Below are 19,031 nucleotides of genomic sequence, written 5' to 3'. Positions count from 1 at the left end.
AACGAACCGTAAGCATTAAATTATTCATCATCCGTTCTACAGTCGAGACGGTTAATTGACAGTCTAGTTAGTATCCGATTAGTTTACGTTATTAATGCGATATGATTAAAACTTTTTTGGGTCACGCGCTATAAAATGAATTCGCTTCACCTCGGTTAAAACTCGATAACGGCAGCTACACGAAGTTATTTCAGTCCCTAGCCTCATTATTATACGTGATATATGATAATCAATGTTAAAATTCTGGTAATGAGTTATAATCAGTTACATGAAAGAAATTGATAAGCGTAAAATAACTATAACGCAGAAAATTTTTTTATTTTTTTGCAAATATACTTTACGCATAATATATATTGTAATTTGTAATTATTTTGATGTTTCAAAGATATGAAAAAAGATGATATGTAATTATTAAAAGTCTCATATAATTATTTTGCTCTTAATTATCGCCAATCTTTTGGAATAGAACATCTTGTAAAATTGATTTTGGCTAATATTTTTATTACATACACAGACTCTATTCACGTATACATATAGCATGCATATGATATTAATACCGCTATTTCTATTTTTATCATTTATAACAATGATCATGTACACTAAACAAACACGTCTACATTAAAAATCTCACGAGAAATCTACGTAGGGCGAAATGTCGTAAAGGAACATCGACTCCGTTCGGAGCGAAGTGTAAGAGTTGTCGCTTCTTTTCCCGGGGAATTGGTCAGATCGTAAGATTTCCCGTGTGCCCATGTTACCGATTAGCCTCGACGCATACGACGGCGGGGAATCGCGTTCCGGGAGATTTCTCTTCGTCGGGGAAAACAGGTGGAATGGGAAATCAGACGGGAAGGAAGGAAGGAAGGAAGGAAGGAAGGAAGGAAGGAAGGAAACGTCGAACGCGGGCGTAACGCGATAGACTTCTCTCTAGAAGCACGAGAAATTGTAGGGATGGTTTGAGGAACAGGGGGAGGCGGGGGAGGGGGGCAAGTGGAGCGGCGGCGCGTAACACCATTGTGACGAATGATTCGCGCGTGTTCCATCGAACACCATCGACATTGCGACCAGCGCGCGCGATGCTGGTACCTTCTGTCCCGAGGCTGGCGAGGCACACGGCTTCGGAATCACGGGTGTCGGCGATATCGATCGGGCGCGAAACGGGCAAATAGAAGGGGTTGTGAAGGGAACGGGACGGGGAGGAAGGACCACTTAGAGAGCCATTGCGTACCGAAATTTCCTCTCCTCTCCCACGGAGATTTCTGTCGCGGATTTTTGCGAACAAAAAGACGGATCTGAAAATCCTGACGAGGCTGTGGAGAATCAGAGAGAAGCGTAGATAGTGATAGCGGACGATATGGGTGGGGGTTAGAGGGTAGATGAGTGGGCGGATGCGGCGGAGATTTCATCCGGCTTTTGTGACGCGACTGATATATTTTTATCTGACGTCGGAACTCCGACGACTGTGTGCTCGAATTGCTTCTCACCGAACGTGCTCGTCTGATATCGACCGATAAGACATATGTAAATGGTTATTAAGCTATGCCGAATGAATGCGAGACGTTTAATTTGATTCGCGGAATCCTGCTGAGATTTTGTGACAGTTTGTCATGGGACTGTTGAAAATTCAAACTTGACGATACTCGCACAACTGAATATAGGGCATTGGTAAAAAATACACGAAAATGTGTGACACGTTGCAGCCGCAATATTAAAAAATCATATTAGAAGCGACGAACAAAGTTTTAAGTATTAGTATTTGGTACTCTTCATATGCAGATGTCTCCAAAAAATTTGATATTGAATTATAGTATTTTTAAGTAAAAATATATATTTTTTTACTGTTATAATAAATAATAAAAAATATAACTATTATAACTACATTTTGCACTTTTATTATTCACGAATCATATTTTTAAAAATATAAAAATATTGACATCAATTATTTTATATATGTTTTACTGTTATCTTTATCAATATTTGGCTCGCAAATTAATAAGATCTATGATTACATCTAAAAAAATGCAGCATAAAAATAAACGAAATAAAATTATAATATAATAAATAAAATTAATACATTATATTGTTTTTTTTTTAATATCATATAAATTAAATCACATACAAGCAAAAATCGAATTCTTTTCTAATTTGATATATGTAAGAAAATTATATTCTGAAAATACATAACTTCTCCTCAACTAGACAATTGCCTTGCATTAAACTAATTTTTCATGCAATATTTCTTAAACTCTACGACAATCACGAAACTGCTCATAAAATTGAAATCATTGCATTGCTTGTTTTTACTTCATTGTTCAATATACGCTATCCAGCGAATAATATCTTTGTTATTTGCATTATGCCATCGTGCGATTCGATCAAAACAGCTTATGCTGTCGGCTTACCGTTTCTCATATACAATCGATACACAACACGAAAAAATAATCGCGTGGAGTGAAAATCCATTGCTAGGCGACGGCACAAATACGAGAGCGTAGAGAGAAGGGGACTTATTTTCAATAAAGATTATAGATATAAAAAAACAATCTGTGCTCGATAAGCCAACAGCGGCTTTATCGTTCCCATAATCCCATGTAACATCGAAAAGAGCTCGAGATATCGATGTTATGGATAAGAATCAAATTGCGGTGACAGAGAGGCGGCGGAGGGGGAGGGGAGCGAGGCAGGGAGGAGAAGAAAAAGTTATTTTACAAGCAAGCGGATACGCCGAGGCACGAAACGGACTATTTCATGAATCATCCAACCACCCACGATATACAAGCAATGTCGTTAACATAACAACGAAAGCGTCCGGTGCTTCGTAGTTTACTTTGGCCTTTAACGCAAACAACAAGGACGATAATGCCCGGTCCCGGTTGACACTCGCAATGTACAGAGCCACGCGAGTAGGATTTTCGACATCCAGTGCGTTCTCGTAACATCCCGCGGGATCTAGCCGTTTTCACTAGTGATTTCCGGCTGGATTGCGCTCATCAAGCTACGGTCACTCATTGTTATTGTAACTGTCCGATAATGATGCATCCTACATACCGTGATGGTGACCCAACGTTCCCGGTAATAGATTCCTCGCTTGTCGCCCTGTAACATGAAAGAGAACGCAGCGGATGTTAGATATCAAACATCTGTCGACAAACGTCATCAAACGTGTAAATTAAAGTAATTTGTAAGGAATTTTATTATTCTCTATCTAGCAACTACTACTCGAATCCATTATAAATTTTTATATTGATTCAATAGAAAATATTTGTGGTTATTTTAGGTATTACTCGAAGTTAATTAATTCTTGCAAACGTTTTGCATGTTTGTACGAGGTTATTATTGTGACAACGATATATCAATAATATATTAAGGTGAAACAACATCAAAAACTATAGAGTCAGAGCGCAAAACATAAAAACGTATCGAAATCCGATTAAATAAAAAAAAAAAAAAAATATCCGTGAATCAGTTTAATCGAAACCAATTAAGTTGAAACCTGTAGAATTTCGAGTACTTTTATATTATTCATGAACTTGGTTAATAGACGAATATTCCGGAATAGAGGTACTTGTTCTACATTGATAGCGTACTACGTCAGTGCATGTCGGTTCTAGAAAATTTGTTTTCGAAATCGAAAAATAATTGGATTTCTTTTTTCAATATGTTCTATAAAATTTCAATATAAACAAAATATCATAAAATGCAAAAATCAATTATTTCGTTATACAAATATACCTTTAACAATAGATATAAATTCAATACGTGCTAATTTTAAAATACAAAAATAAGATCTAATATTTGTCAGTTTTTTGTATAAGTAAAAAAAATTGATAAATAAGCCAAAACAATTTGTAATAATCATACTATAGTAAACTGCTAAAATCTGGCAAAATGAAATGGGACTTATTAGTGATATTTCGTCTACGAATATGTCACTTTATGAAACAATGCCATAGATTTACATGCGAGATGGCGCATCGAAGTGACAAGTGACATAGGATGAACATGGGTATGCAAGAACATCGTCTATGCCGTTCACAAGTGACGCGTGTCACTTTGAAAGCATGACTTATATGAGACATTTATCTCCTTATCACATTTAAATTTAAGAGAAAGAGAGAAAGGGAAAAAAATGTATGTTACTATATTATTATTTAAAAAGAAATTATACATTTAAATGTATAGCAAAGTCACAAATTTTATGATATAATTTTAAATATTATATTGCTAATATTAATTAACTGAAATATTGTTCCGGTGATAAAAAACACGCAAGAAAAAATCCATAACGTAGTCGCAAAATTTTTGCGGTAAAATTTATGAAAAAATGTTCTTTATTATTTTGAAATATTTTTTAATTGTAGTTTCTCTCTGATCGTTAATAAAAATGACGTCAATTAAATGCAAAAACCGTGCATTTCTCTTAAAAATTATTTCACATCTTCTAGAGATGTCTAGATTTATATCTTCATAAATAGAAAAGGATTATACAATACTATATTCTATATCTAAAGAAATGAAATTGTTGAATGACTTACTTACTGTACTGACAGTACTATTAAATGAATAAAATGTAAAGCTGTTATATTATATACATTTACCGTGCAAATCAATGCGTATGAATCGTCACGACTTTTATGCATGGCAATGTGTGATAGCGTTGTGATATTTTCCAGTGAATTCGAGGTGACGAAACTATCTAAACTTGGAGATTATGACAACCGTTTGTCGCGAGTTTAACGATGTTCAGTGACGGCGCTTCCCCAATAGTTATATAACTTCGTGCGTCTCATAAATGCGAGCCACGGAGCAACTTGAGGATAATTACATTCGCAGATGACAGAGGGTAAAATTACTTGCATTATGAGCATGAGAGTAGTAGATTACACGTGGGAAATGTGAATTTGTAAAAGCCAATATATACGCATGTTTTGTATCTTGTGTGCAAGTGAAAATTTCAGATAATTGCGTGTACTGGGAGCAATTGCTCCGAGTAAGCGATAAATTAATAGCGAGCATAACTCCATCAAAATGTATCATTTTCATTTAAATTTAATTTCGTAAAAAATTTATGATGATTTCTACGAGACTTTTTACAATAAGCATATGCAATTTTGAAATAAATTTACGACACGAGAAAACATTCATTCATCAAAGCCACAAACCAAATGAAAATGTGTTTGCATCTAATTTATACATCCTTTATTAAAACGTCGTTTGCTTTTATATTTTTTACTATATATGTAATATATACATATACGTACACATTGTGCAAATACGTCCGTAATATATTATACATGAGAATTTTTCCGACTAGATAACTCAACAAGACAATAAAAATCACAGTAACAATACCTTCGTATTTATATAGTCTATATTTTCGCGGTACTTCTGCTATTTTCTTACATTTTCCAGTTTTTTTTTTATATATAAAGTTAAAGAATTTAATTCCATTGACCACGATTGCTATTTTATTCAAGCTTTGCTAACATTGTGCTACTAAGAAAGGTTTCATTGTGAAATTCGGATACGAGCCATTGTGCCACTCTTTTTCCCTTTTCTCACTCGTTGGTAGAGCCACCACTACGTAATTGCGCAACTGTATTTTCTGCGCCATGGCGTCGGGATATGTTTCAAGCGGCCGCATTTATTTAGGACGTGGTCTCCTCATGACATTGTGTGATATCGCGTGCGTCCCCGGTAAGATTAATGGACCAATCTTGACGTCGGGCATGGTTACGCGTAATCAGGAGACAACTTTTCGGAGCTTCAGCCTTTCATCATGATAGCAATGTAGATAGATACATACCAGTTACCCAACGTGGCTTGCGCTTACGCGCAGTACGCTCGGGCTATTCAAGTTTACGGTATTTACTTTACGTTCCGCCATGTAAGCTCCGTAAAACGTAACATATACGGTGTAACGGCAGTCACGGGGAGTCGTATGCAGAGTGAATAAAATAAGTGTTATTGAGAATAAACGTCCGCAAATTTTTTACAGCATAATATTATCATTTTGCTCGATGTTTAAACAATACGAACGCCGTTTATTACAGAGGAAGGTTCAATCCAGGATAGTTAATATAATATATGGCTTTTCATTTCTTATAAACACAGAAGATCGCAAAAACATTGGTATAGAGATCGGTTATCGAGCAATGTAATATTTGTTACAGACGATTTCACGTCACTCGGGAATGAAATCGATTTGTCTCTTCTCTTAGATTTGTTTTTGAAAGGTCAAACTGCCAGCAACTATTTATCAAGTAACCGGAATACCAGGAGGAGCACTGAAAGGAAGAAAGTCGCGAACAAGAATAATGAGCTCGGTTGAAAAATCGGGGCACTTCACCAAATTATTGTTGCTCTCTTCGTGTTAGATTTGATTCGTTGTGCTGTTGCTTGCAAAATTGTCATCGTTTATTTACCTTCGCGAAATCATGTCTATCACATTAGATTTATCTTAATGTGATTATATTATTTTTCCGTATAACACAGTCTGATTATGTAAAAGAGGTCTAAACACATGGTGACGGAGATTTTAATTGCTAATATTATATATGCGGATTGCGCAAGAATTTATATGCATCAGTTGCAACATTATAAATGTATGGAACATGAATATAAATAGAAATAATTATCATCAGCGTCAAAATGAATATAATATTTCATTAGCAAAAGGATTCGCGTAATTAATAATTTTTTTCTTCATTTAGAAACGACAAATAGTTTCTCATTGTTACGGTTATCCAATTAAATAAATGAAAGCTGAGACAGAATAGAAGTTAAAAGGCAGATTACATGCCTTTGTAATTCAACGGTATTATTTCATAGTGAACATTATCTTGCTATATCCAACTGTAGAATACTTTCGGTTGGATTAACTTCATTGTTCGAAATCCAAGCGTATGACGTTACGTATTTGTATGGTAGTAATATTTCTACACGCATCTTCTCAACTATACGTTTCTATTCATCTCATTTTCCGCTGCAGAACGTTGACTTACGGCGGATAATGCTAGTCATAGTCTGCTTAACATAATTTTGTGCACATTGATTATTCACTTTGTCCCACCCAATGGTTCTCGACCGCATGTAAATTCCCGTAGGATCGCGAGTCTCCGAGCGGCACTAGGAAGTTACACGACGAAATAAGGTACGGTGCCTAATACAGCTTTATACACCCAAAGGAGTGTTTTACCCAAGTTGTTTCGTTCCGGTCTGTCGCCACTTTTCCGATAGGCTCTTTAACTAATTCAAACGACGGTGCTATAACAACTGAGATAAAATTCAGCAGAGAATTAAAAAGGCAAAGGCCGGAGAGGCGGAACGTTCAACTTGTGCGCATCGCTTGAATGTTAAATCGATGAACATCTACCCCGTTAAAACTCGAATTAATTAATTAATTACAAATGGCAGAAACAAAAAAAATATATAATTTGAGAAATAAATATTGTATTCTTCTATAATCTCAAAGTTTAAAAAAAAAATGAAGTACTTTCTCTTATTTTAACAATGTTTTTCTCTAAAGTTAAATTAACTTTCAATAATTCAAACTATGCAACCTTAGCGTTGTGCCGGTTGAACTTTGCATTCAACTTTTAAATTTAATGAATATATTTTTCAGTTATCGAGAGATAAAGTCAAAGTCTCACGGGTTCACAATAGTTATAAAGATATACGAATCTCGAGAAGTGAAGAATATTACAGAAACCTGCAGAGGAATAAATTTAATTTTACACTCAACCGTGTTAATCCTTTTCTCTTTATACACTGGCTCGCTCTTTCTTCTCGTAAGGGGAGAGAGGTGCAAGTTGCGCGAACAGGAATAACGCGAAGACCGAATAGAGGATGGCCGGGAAGGTGAAGAGGTGCAATGGGGTCAGGAAAACGGCACGGTGGAAAGGGAAAGGATGGGATCTGCGGAAATAAAAGGACTAACTCCGAGGTACCGACAAGTTGAAAAAGTAGGTAAAATTGGATCTCGGTGCTGTCTTCATCCGCGGAAGCGTAGAAGTGGCAATCGCGCAGCAAATTAAGCGGGACCATCGTCCCAGAAGAACGAAAATGGTTATGCCCTACCCTAAACTTCCTCTGTCTTATACCGTCATTTTTCTTCTCTATTTCTCCAACTTTTTGCGCTTCTATTAAATAATAGATGAATCAAAGTAATGCGCCCTTCTCCACGGCAAAGCATAGTTTGCTTCAAGCTAGAGGCAAGTTTCTAGAGTCTCTTCCCTACCTTTGTATATTCTTGTAGGCGTAGGATTACAATACATCGACTTAGTACATTAAAAGCTTTATCTTGTACAAATTTGGTTGCAACAAAGCATTTTATTTTCATTAATACATTTTAAAAATTATTTATTATTAAAGCACAAAAATATTAAAATATTAAAATTAGTTACATACACATAAAATTATTATAAAATATAAATAGCCATATAAAATCTGATAAACTATTGTATGAACGTATACATACATGTATAAGTAAATGAGAGATAGATATCAAATTTTTCTAAAATTATATAAATAATATAATATATCATATAAGATAAAACTTTTCCTTTTCTTACAACAAGAAAAATTAGCCAAGAATGTAAATAACGTATTAATTCCGTGGATTCAATAGAATATATTTATTATATATGATCTCATCCAGACAAAAATTATTCGCGCATACCCTTCTTCATGAGCTATCTCTTTTGCGTGCTAAATAAAATATAGGTCAAAGTATATCTCTCATCCTTTGCCCTACGCGACTTGGCCCAGAATCAGCATAAGTTTCCAACTTTGTAGCGAAGAAAGCCCCTTGCGGCAAGTTGCGTACCCGCAGAATCTCGTGAACAGAGTCAGCGCATGCCAACTACGAGGAAGAGTAAGACGGCGCCTTGTATGCTTGGACCGCGGCGGCATCCTCTCTTATCCCAAACACGTACTAGCACGCGCGCAAGCTTTTACGCCAGTAAAACGCCGTGTGTAGCCGAGTTTCTTCGTTGAATGAAATGTTAATAGCAACGGAAAATGTGCGTACACGTACACACGTGCACGTACATTTTGCCAAAAGGCATGAACTTTTCGGATAACACCCGACATTGCGCCGTTTGCGCATTCTTTTTACACAGCTTGGCGAATACCTCACGTTCTTGCGAGCGCAGGAAACGGAGTGTCTCGAATTCTCTCCCTTGAACGGCGTTAACAGCACGAGCGTGCTTTTCATTTTTTTGCTAACGAGAAGCTCGGGTGATTCATGGAAACCCGTAAATCAACTTGACTACCTGCTCCTTAAGGGAATAATTTCGGTCTCTTCTCTTGCCGAATGATTTATGAATTAATATCTTTTTTAAACCGCTATAGTATATTCAGTCTATGAGAATGGTCAGTATATGTTAAACGTTAAACGCTAATCGACTAATTTGTTCTCTTGGCTAATTCAATTAATCATTTCCTGTTTAAAATGTGGTAAATTATTTTTTTGCCAGATGTATATGTATAGTTTTACAAAGTATAATTTTGAAAAAAATGTTTGCACTTTAATTTTATATAATTAAAATTATATATATAAAGTAATAAGTAAAAAAGTACTACATTTAACAATTTAACAATTTCTATTGTCGATTATTTTTTAACATGTATAATAGATATTGTAATAAGTTTAGAGTGTCGATTATATTAACAATTTCTTTTCGCTTCTTATATGAGTATTCATTAATGTTATCCAGAATAATTAAAATTTATATTTAACGTAGCTTTGTCCATTTGATCATATTTTGACAGATTAGTAAACACACGAAAAATATGATCTATTTATTCTTACGTATTTTAATGGCAATATATATGTGACATATTTTCCAATATCGAGACATTTAACAATAAGTTTTATTTATAACCGCGATTATTTATGAAAAACGCTACCTTTATTATCCTTGACATAAAACCCCTATAACTGCACAAGTAATATTCGTGTAACATCCTTTTCTCCTTTTTTAAATATAATTATCGCAATTGTAATGTTTAATAATATTTGATGACGGGTAGCTTCGTCACTAGGGGTTTAACGTTAATTATATTACGTAATTATATTATCTCATTGCGACACAAAGACAATCTGTACATATATGTGCATTTACGCAGGCAGCAGTTAACTTTATTCCCATGAGGGCAAGGTACAAATAGCTCGGGGCTTCGCAACAGATTCGAAATATTCTCACAGCCTCTGTATCTAAGTATCGCGTTGTAAAAGCTATCGGGAAGATCAATGTATTTAAAATGGGATGTTATGCTCGATTTCATGACGCGATCAATCGACAAAATAATACTGCGTGCAAAAAACTGCAAAAAAATTCCGGGTTTCAGCGGGGACCATTCGTCTGTGTTAAAAAGGGATTCGATATCGCCGCATACATCATACACGTGATCGATGATGGCGATTGCAGCGGATCGCTGCAGCCAGTTATTTCATGCGCAGATTGAGAGAGGAACATTGTTTCGGCTTAAAGATAACGCTTTGTTTCCGGTGCTTCGCGGTGAACAATGCACGCATGAAAATCGAATAACGCGCATAAAGCGCGCAGATAAGCGCCCGTGTTGGGTGGGAAAAAAAGCGCGGCTCAAGCAGCTTTCATATTTCATGACTGCCACTTGCGCCATATTTTTCATTTTACTCTATTCTCGCCCTTTTAATTACTGATATCGTGGGAGAAACCGCACAGCAGTGTTATGCGCGCGTGCGATCGCGGAGATTTGTAGCCGACACCAGGTCCTGCGAAATTAAGTTTTACAAATTTACAGTTTATTATCCTGTGCCGGATGCAATACGAGAATGAAATGGATGAATAAATAATATACGCGATAACATTATTTACATTTCTACTTGCAATTCTCGCCATATTCCGATGTTTTGATTGCGTCTGTATCATGTTTAAAAAGACGAGCAAAAAAAACAAGTTGTTTGAAATAAATAAATATAAATATATTTTGGAAAAAAATAAACCCATTTTATCGATCCCTCAATCCATCAATTGTGCTGACAGCCGTCGAAGTAATTTCTAATTACCGTATGTGATTCGCATGTGATCATTTTCTAGAAGGGAACGGACGCATGCCAATGGAGCGAAATCGAATTAGTGCCGTCGTCATGCTTGTCGAGAGGTCGCAAGCGAATTCGTACGTGTCGATGTAACGCTAATTCGCGATCTGAAAATCTTTCACGCAGTTAAACGGCGGCGGTAGCAGCGCGATTTGGCGGATCGATTCGGGAGCCGCACTCTTTGCGAGAGCACGTCATTGCGGATCCCGGCGCTTGTCCCCGATGCTCGTCAACGATCGATACACGAAACAAAGTGCCAAACGTACACATTTCTATACGTTGCAATCCGAAGGGCAATTCAATTGCGGCGGTCGTCCCATACGGGCATCTGCAATATTCTCCGCGAGCAATCGTTCTCCAGGGAACGTCAATGTATGCGCTCGCGCAGCTCTCCCAATGACATTTACATTTATATTGACACGGCGCTCAATGGGATCTTGAACAACGGCAGGATGCTTAAATGCATTTGCGACCGCGGCTTAACGACCGGACCCGAATTTTTTCAGTGCCGGATCAGCGCGCGGAAACGCGGCAAATGGTACATGCGAGGACGCATCGTGTCCCGCAACGAACGCCAAAATGAGGATTCAACGCGATTAAGTTTTCACGTTACAAGCACGCCAACATCGCGGTACGTCGACTTCTGTGCGCGATACACGTTTTCAACAAATTACAACACCGACAAAAATTGATTTTTTTTTTTTATCTACAGAAATGAATAAAACGCGAAATAATATTTCTTAGGAGAGATAAAATTTTTTTATAGACACACGAATGTCTAGCAAAAACAGTTTTAATTATACCACGGTTACCGTAATATTGAACATTCTTGGTTAAATAATAATAAATGATATTGTATATTTTAATGCAATTAATATCTTATATCTAATGATATAACTATAATATGCTATATATATATATATATACACAATATCTATCTATATATATACAAATGTTGTTTTCAGTAATAAAGAGAATTAATAATGAAGGTTTTAATTTAATATGTACAGATTATGCATATTTTTTGCATACTGAATGTATAATATTATTTATGATTATTACAAAGAATATAATATAGACTATTATTATTAAATTTTCTTTATACATGTATAATTAAAATGACGCAATACTTAATTAATGTAATTGTCATAAAAAGACGTGTCATTATGATGACAAAATTGCAACTAATATTAAATAAGACTGTCTACGTCATATTCGTCTGGCTTCTGTAGTCCGGTGTATTAATATCGAAGAAATCTAGCCCGAAATAACATACGGACAATATTATCCTTCCTACCAGGTATTTATATTGTAATATATATTTATTTATATATTGTAAAGAGTCGGTAAAAAAAGATTCAATTCGTGAATATAAACCTGTATATAGATATGGATAGATAAAGTCAAACCTAGCATAAAATCGACGGCGAAGGATTCAATCGTTTTCGTGACGATGTACTCGGTGATAGAGAGAGAGATATAATTTTTACCTTTATTTTTCTAATTCAGATAACAAAAGTATATTGTTCAAGAGCAGCTACCTATGGCCGCTCTCCTTAGAAGAATTGCTTTCGAGCACGAAAAAAAAACGACGAAAAAGATTGCGTCGCGATGGCTCGTTACGTGGCCGATATCCCGCGACTCGTATACCTCGTTCACCTGCGCAAGTACGGTAACCAAATTCGCCTCACGTATTTCCTCGGTCCTTTAAGCGCGACCTCCGGAGACCCACGGCGTCCTGCAATTTATTTGGAATGACGTTCTATTAAGATGGGATTCGGTTGCCTTTTACCGATTCTATACCAACTTCCGGAGTAACACGAGGCCTTTCGTCTCACGAGTTAGCTACGCTACGAGCTAACGAGTTTGTAACTTTTTAAACGGTCCTTTAGCGAGAGCGCGATTCTTGATGTCAGTCTAAGATGTCGATAGCCGATACTCGACACGGTGATTTAAGACCTCCTTTCAACGGCCAGGATAAGTTAATTGTAACTCGATAGCGTTTAAAATTTACCAGTCGAATATTGATTTTTACTGTGGTTACAAATAAAATGAACTGCCGTTAGGGGATATTCAATTATTTTTAAACAGATCAAGTTTTTATATATTTATTGACTAATTTCAAAAATGAAATTTTTCGAATAAGGAATAATCTGTGATAATAATAATGTGAAATAATGATCGTTCTATTTATGCAATACCTGCGAAACGTATGCCCGGATGTAATATTTAAAAAAAAATTGATATATCTTCTTAATATGTATATTATTTTAGAAATATATATATATATAAAAAATACAGAAAAAAATAATAAGTTTCATGAATAAATGTCATATTCTATCTCTATTTTTATTATTTAATTTTATTTTAGAATTTTATATGAATATTATTTTAAAATTTAATAAACTCTTATTATCCCATTAAACAATTTAATAAAGATTAATTTAATGCAATATATGTATTGATCAAAACAGCGTATCAAGAATTATACAAAAACACAAAATAAAATACAATTTTTATTTTTCGAGTTCTGACTTTTTATCTATTCTCTGTGCATGTAAAATTTTTACATCATATGACCCAGTTTAGTGAATGCAAAAAAAGAATTAATATTTCCTGAATAAAAGCTATAAAATTATATTTTGAATAGAGAAATGTATTTGGACATTTTTATGCATCAGAAAATTGTGTCAGGTAATATGTGAGATAGCACATAGGAGAGAAAGAAGGAACTTTTCGGACGCGAAATGACATCTGAAGAAATCTTGAGAAACAGAGGCGCTGACGCGTATCCGCGTCACATATATTTTCCCCCTCGTCTCGCGGCCTACCATACCATTCTCGAATTACGAAACTTCGTAACGCGAACATTCGTTGTGTCGGATGAGCCCACGCCGCGCGAGAGGACACTTTGTTCCGTAGCGACTGTCAGGAGACCCGTACCGTTGTGCTCGCGCGTCACGTATTATGGCATGCCCGCTCTGTCGAGTCGGAGCCGCGCCACGTATAAGCGTTTTCTCCATCTCGGCTCTCAAGTTTCCACAAAGTATACGATGCGCGGGCTGGAATTTTCACGAAAAGAACGTATGCGCCCGGGGATTCGTCGAAATATTTCCGTCAGCTGCCTTTCTCGCGCTCTTCTTTCTCCGACTTTTTTTTCCTTTCTTTTTTCTCTCCCTCTCCCTCTCTCTCTCTCTCTCTCTCTCTCTCTCTCTTTCTTTTGATCGTGGATAAGAACGAGATTTGGAACGTTGCGTCGCATCGCATTGGTCCAACGAGATAAAGAAAAGAACGAAGACACAGATTGCACGAACGATACGTAAAGTAGAATCCGCGGGTCAGTCACAAAGGAAACTCTCCGTGTCCCTTCTGTAGATTCCGCGCTGGTCTCGACGCTGGTTCCGGAAGACGATGGTATCAAACGGATTTCGTAATTGCGGAACCGACTGTGCTGGCAAGGCACATAAATATTCCGTTCCGTTGCGGTGTGAAGAGACGAGTTTCCGCGACATCACGTACGCGAATTATACGCACACGAACAACCGCGTCTCGTCCTCGAATGATTTTCCCGCTCTCTGACAAAAGTTCACTCTTACCGCGACACGACCACTCTTTGCCGGCGAAAACTTTTTTCGTTTTACTACGCAAGTATACGTGTGTATGTGTATATATCGTATATAAGTATATGTGCGGCGCTGTCATTATTCTCGCACCGAAAGAGAAAACTCTTCTCACGGGTGACAGGCGAAATTCGTCAGGTCTCGGACTTGTTTTTTCTCCACACAGTGATTTAATGCTCTCGCAACATCGCAAAGATAGAGGTTGAAGATGCGAGGAGGCAGGCAAGACGCTCAATCAAAATTATTGCTCGCGCGATTTCGCGCAAAGGGATGCGGCGAGAGAGGGCAATTTCGCGAAGTGTGTTGGGATTAGTGCTAGTCCGTTTTCAGTTTAGAGAGAAATAAGTGGGATAAGATGAGGGTGAAATGACGGGGAGTACTTTATAGGATAACCGTGCGGAATGGGAATGAGCTCTGAATGCCGGCACGGTGTATTGACGCGTAAATCACGCCGGGAGAATTGATTTCCTTCTTCACTTGACTAATTCCCGCTTAGCGCAGATTTGTTATTGATTATACAACGTTCCAAGATTTTAATTATTATATTAATTTTATCAATACCAACGGCTTTACCTATCTTCCTCGATTGCCATTTCCACTTAAATATTCTAAATATATTCATGTCGCATAAAAATTGATTATATTTTGTAATTATTGATAAAATAATAATAAAATATGGGCAGAAATTATTACAATTTTTAAAATATATAAAAGTATAAATATATATTAAAAATAATTTGCGATTTATTTTTTATACCCATATGATTAATTAAATGGTTACCATTTCACATAACTCATTGTATATCGCTTCAATAATACATCAATTGAATTACGGTCCAATTATAGCTTTATCTCAAATAGCAAGCGCTTGAAAAGAATATTACATTGCGAATTTAAACGTAATTTTGCCAACTGTAATTAATGCTGAAACGTTTCGATTCAAATTTTTTGCTTAAAAATTTTGAATATTGCACCCTCCATGGTCGAAATTGCACGTACGCCTCGATCGGCAAATGTTCGATGGTTTCATTATCAATCCATTGTAACGTAAAATCCGAATTCGCCAATCCGTTCTCGTTCACAATTTCGTTTCGATATGACGAGCGTGATATCACTCGGATATTGATCCTGGCGTATGACACGTGCAAAGGAGCGCGCGCGCGTGAACAACACGCTCATCGAGAGCGCACGATTGCGCAACTGAATCAGTTACTCTGAAGCTTGATTTCAATTTGCCATAATTTCATAGAATTGATAATCAGGATTTCGCGTGTTTCCCCGACTGTACGTTGCTCATTGAATGATATAACTTTCACGAAGATGCGAAATGTGTCGCAAATTATTATGTTGATAATATGCATTTGCAACGTAGATGCGGTACTGCAAGTTGCATATGGAGATCGAGAAGGATACAGCGAGAAACAGATAAACCGAGAAACTGCATATTACTATTTGATGCCTTAGAATACGAGCAAATTGTTTAAATATCTCAAATAACAAAATAATTTCAAGAAATGTTCACATTTTACACAATATATGAGATTATGATTCATGTACAATATATAAAGAAAACAAATGGGTACATAATTGTAATTTTTAATATCAATATTAATATTAAAAATATTTAATGTTTAAAATCATATTCTTAATGAAATAAATAGCTTTTATATTAGTATAATAATATAAATTATATATGTATAATACATAAAAGAAGATTAAGGAGAATAGGTATATCATTAGTCAGACATCGTTACTGTGGCTAGTACTGTGGTAAATAAGTTTTTTAATTATTTAAAATAGAGACAAATTATACAAATAAAAATATGCAAACTTTTTAAAAATTTTAGAAGATTACAAATAAAATTGCTAACAAGATAAAAAAAAAAGAAAAAGAGAAATTTACGCGTCAGAACGTCAAGTTGCAAATGTTCATTTCCGTCGCCAAATCTAATGAATTTCGCTGCAGCTTCCGCCAAATTATACTCGCATGAATGCAAATGTAAAATATGAACTTTTCTCTCTTTCTCTCTCTCTCTCTCTCTCTCTCTCTCTTTCTCTTAGCTTTTACTTGCAGCCAAGTATTTATCTGATTACATAAACGCGAGAATTTGGGGAAAAAGTAATAACCAGCGTCGAATAATGTGTTTATACCTTGTAAAGTTTATATCTCGTAAAGTTATATTTTCTTTCATGTTTGAAGCTTAAAATTAAAGATATATAACGCGAAAAATTTCTAATTAAATTGTGAATTTTTATATCAATTGCTATGATATATAGTTTTATTTTTTCATAATATATTTAGACAATAGCAAAAGAAATATTTACTTGATTTATAAGATTTGACGTATTTTTCAAGAAAAAAGATAATATAAATTAACAAATTATGTATGTATATGTACAAGAATATAATGAATTGCACTAAAAAATTCGCCTTTATTACAGGAAATAAGTATGTAACTCTGTGGTAAGTAATTTATCGCTAATGGTTATTTTTTGGCGATATTTTTCTCTACCAAGATAAAATTTGTAACGTAGAATTGCGCTTACACAGTAAATGTGACAATCGCATTATTTTGCCGCTTGAGAATACTAGTCATTGAGAACAGGAAATAATCCAATACATTAATGGAATCAACGACGAATTGTTGTGATATATATATATATATATATATATATATATATATATATATATAATATGTTTTTATCATGGAGAACTCGCAATAACCCCTACTCGATTTAGAGTCCAAGCAGCTCGCGGAGACTCAGCATTGGTTGGGGAGAAGGAGGAGGTAAAGTGGTAACTCGCGATGGACATCGGGAGAGACAAAGAGGCAGCAAATGTCCAACCGAAGGGTGAGATACGCGACGGTTTCTATGGGTTTGCGGTGGAAAACCGTTAAAGGGAGAGCACACCCGCTGACGAGGCTTTCCCTAGATACGCCAACACCTAGTTGCCGGACCGAGCTTTCAGAACAAACGGAAGGAAAGCCGAGAGGATGGATAGATAGAAAGAGAGAAAGAGAGAGAGAACAAATGGGTGACAAGAGGTACCTGCACCCCGGGACATAGAAGAGAGAGAGAGAGACGGAAGCGGCGGGGCGCGTGGGAAACGAGGGGACGAAATCAAGGGAGGGAATTGAGGATCGGTGGGAAACGAAGAGCCGAGCTCAGCGCGGAATCGCCCGGCCGGAAAACGCGACACCACCGGAAGATTGCACTATCGCGCACCCACTTGTTTTCTATCCCCTCGTCGTCGTGGCCTTTTCACCCCTCGCGTTGCGACCACCCTCGCGCAAACTCCTCGCTTTCCTCCCCTGGACTCCCCAGCCGATTCTTCCGTCCGACAGCGTATATACAAATCCGTTTCATCGGTTTTCTTTGTTACACTTGAGGTCACCGGATCCAATTCCCTATCAGCTCGAGGGTACGCATACTCGCTTGATTTTCTCTAAAATGCGCAATATCTCGCGTTCGATGAAACTATCCGGAAGATCGCGTTTCTTGCGTCAAACGGAGAGAGCGTTCCACGAGTGAATTTGAAGTAGTAAAGAGGTGCCGTTTAAAGGATGAAGACACCATTGCTTGGGACTTTTGCTCCGCAATACCCGGCTTCGTTTTACGAGACTAGCGTGCGCGCAACCGTTGATTAAAACTCGCTGCTTTCCACTTTGAGCTTCTTTCGTTCGAAGTCAATGCTATATTCCATGTGACGCACATTCATATTATTCCTTCAATGTTTTCCATTTAATTTCGCACTTTTCATTTCAAACATTTTTTTCAAATCATTTTTTTTTCGATTCATTTCATTACATCTATTCGATTAAATAACTATGTTATGAACAAAAAAAAGGTAGAGTTATAAATTCAAATAAATCTATTAATTTATTATTTAAAATCCATATTATAATATTAATACAAAAATATTTTAATTGAAATAAAAATTTTTATAAAATATATATTAAATAAAATAAGTAAATATACATATATTTAAATAAGATCATAAAATTATTGTCTTTTAGTGCACCAATTTTAATTATTTTGTTTTTTAAAATAATCACAATCTTTAAACATTTAATTTTAACGATATTGCTATCTAAATAGTTCGGATTTTTCAAATTAGGAAAAAAAGCAATTATTGCTGTCAGTGAAAAAGAAACACGTTTGCCATCACTAAAAAAAAAACACGTTTAATGAGAAAACCTCATGACTTCTACGTGCAGTAATTTAACCTAAGTCCCACTCAATTTAAGACTTTGGTATTACTAGCTTGGTTTTACGACATCCACGCGGCACCGTCAGTTTCATTGATTAAAACTCTTCGCTTC

At 36.1% G+C, this 19,031-nt stretch overlaps 1 protein-coding gene across 6 annotated transcripts in view; it reads right to left on the bottom strand.

Moving 5' to 3' along the window:
• LOC126857589 (lachesin) overlaps positions 1-19,031 on the bottom strand; it is a 155,252-nt gene that overhangs the window by 31,979 nt on the left and 104,242 nt on the right. For 5 of the 6 annotated variants that reach the window (XM_050607200.1, XM_050607199.1, XM_050607204.1 and 2 more), the window contains exon 2: positions 3,049-3,096. The exons of the other annotated variant lie outside the window; for it this stretch is intronic. In XM_050607200.1, coding sequence (XP_050463157.1) covers positions 3,049-3,096 — 48 coding nt within the window. The remainder of the gene's footprint in view (positions 1-3,048; positions 3,097-19,031) is intronic. 6 annotated transcript variants of the gene reach the window in all.

Source organism: Cataglyphis hispanica, chromosome 22, assembly GCF_021464435.1.
Source record: "Cataglyphis hispanica isolate Lineage 1 chromosome 22, ULB_Chis1_1.0, whole genome shotgun sequence".
Taxonomy (NCBI): Eukaryota; Metazoa; Arthropoda; class Insecta; order Hymenoptera; family Formicidae; genus Cataglyphis; species Cataglyphis hispanica.
This window is presented reverse-complemented; position numbering and strand designations above follow the sequence as displayed.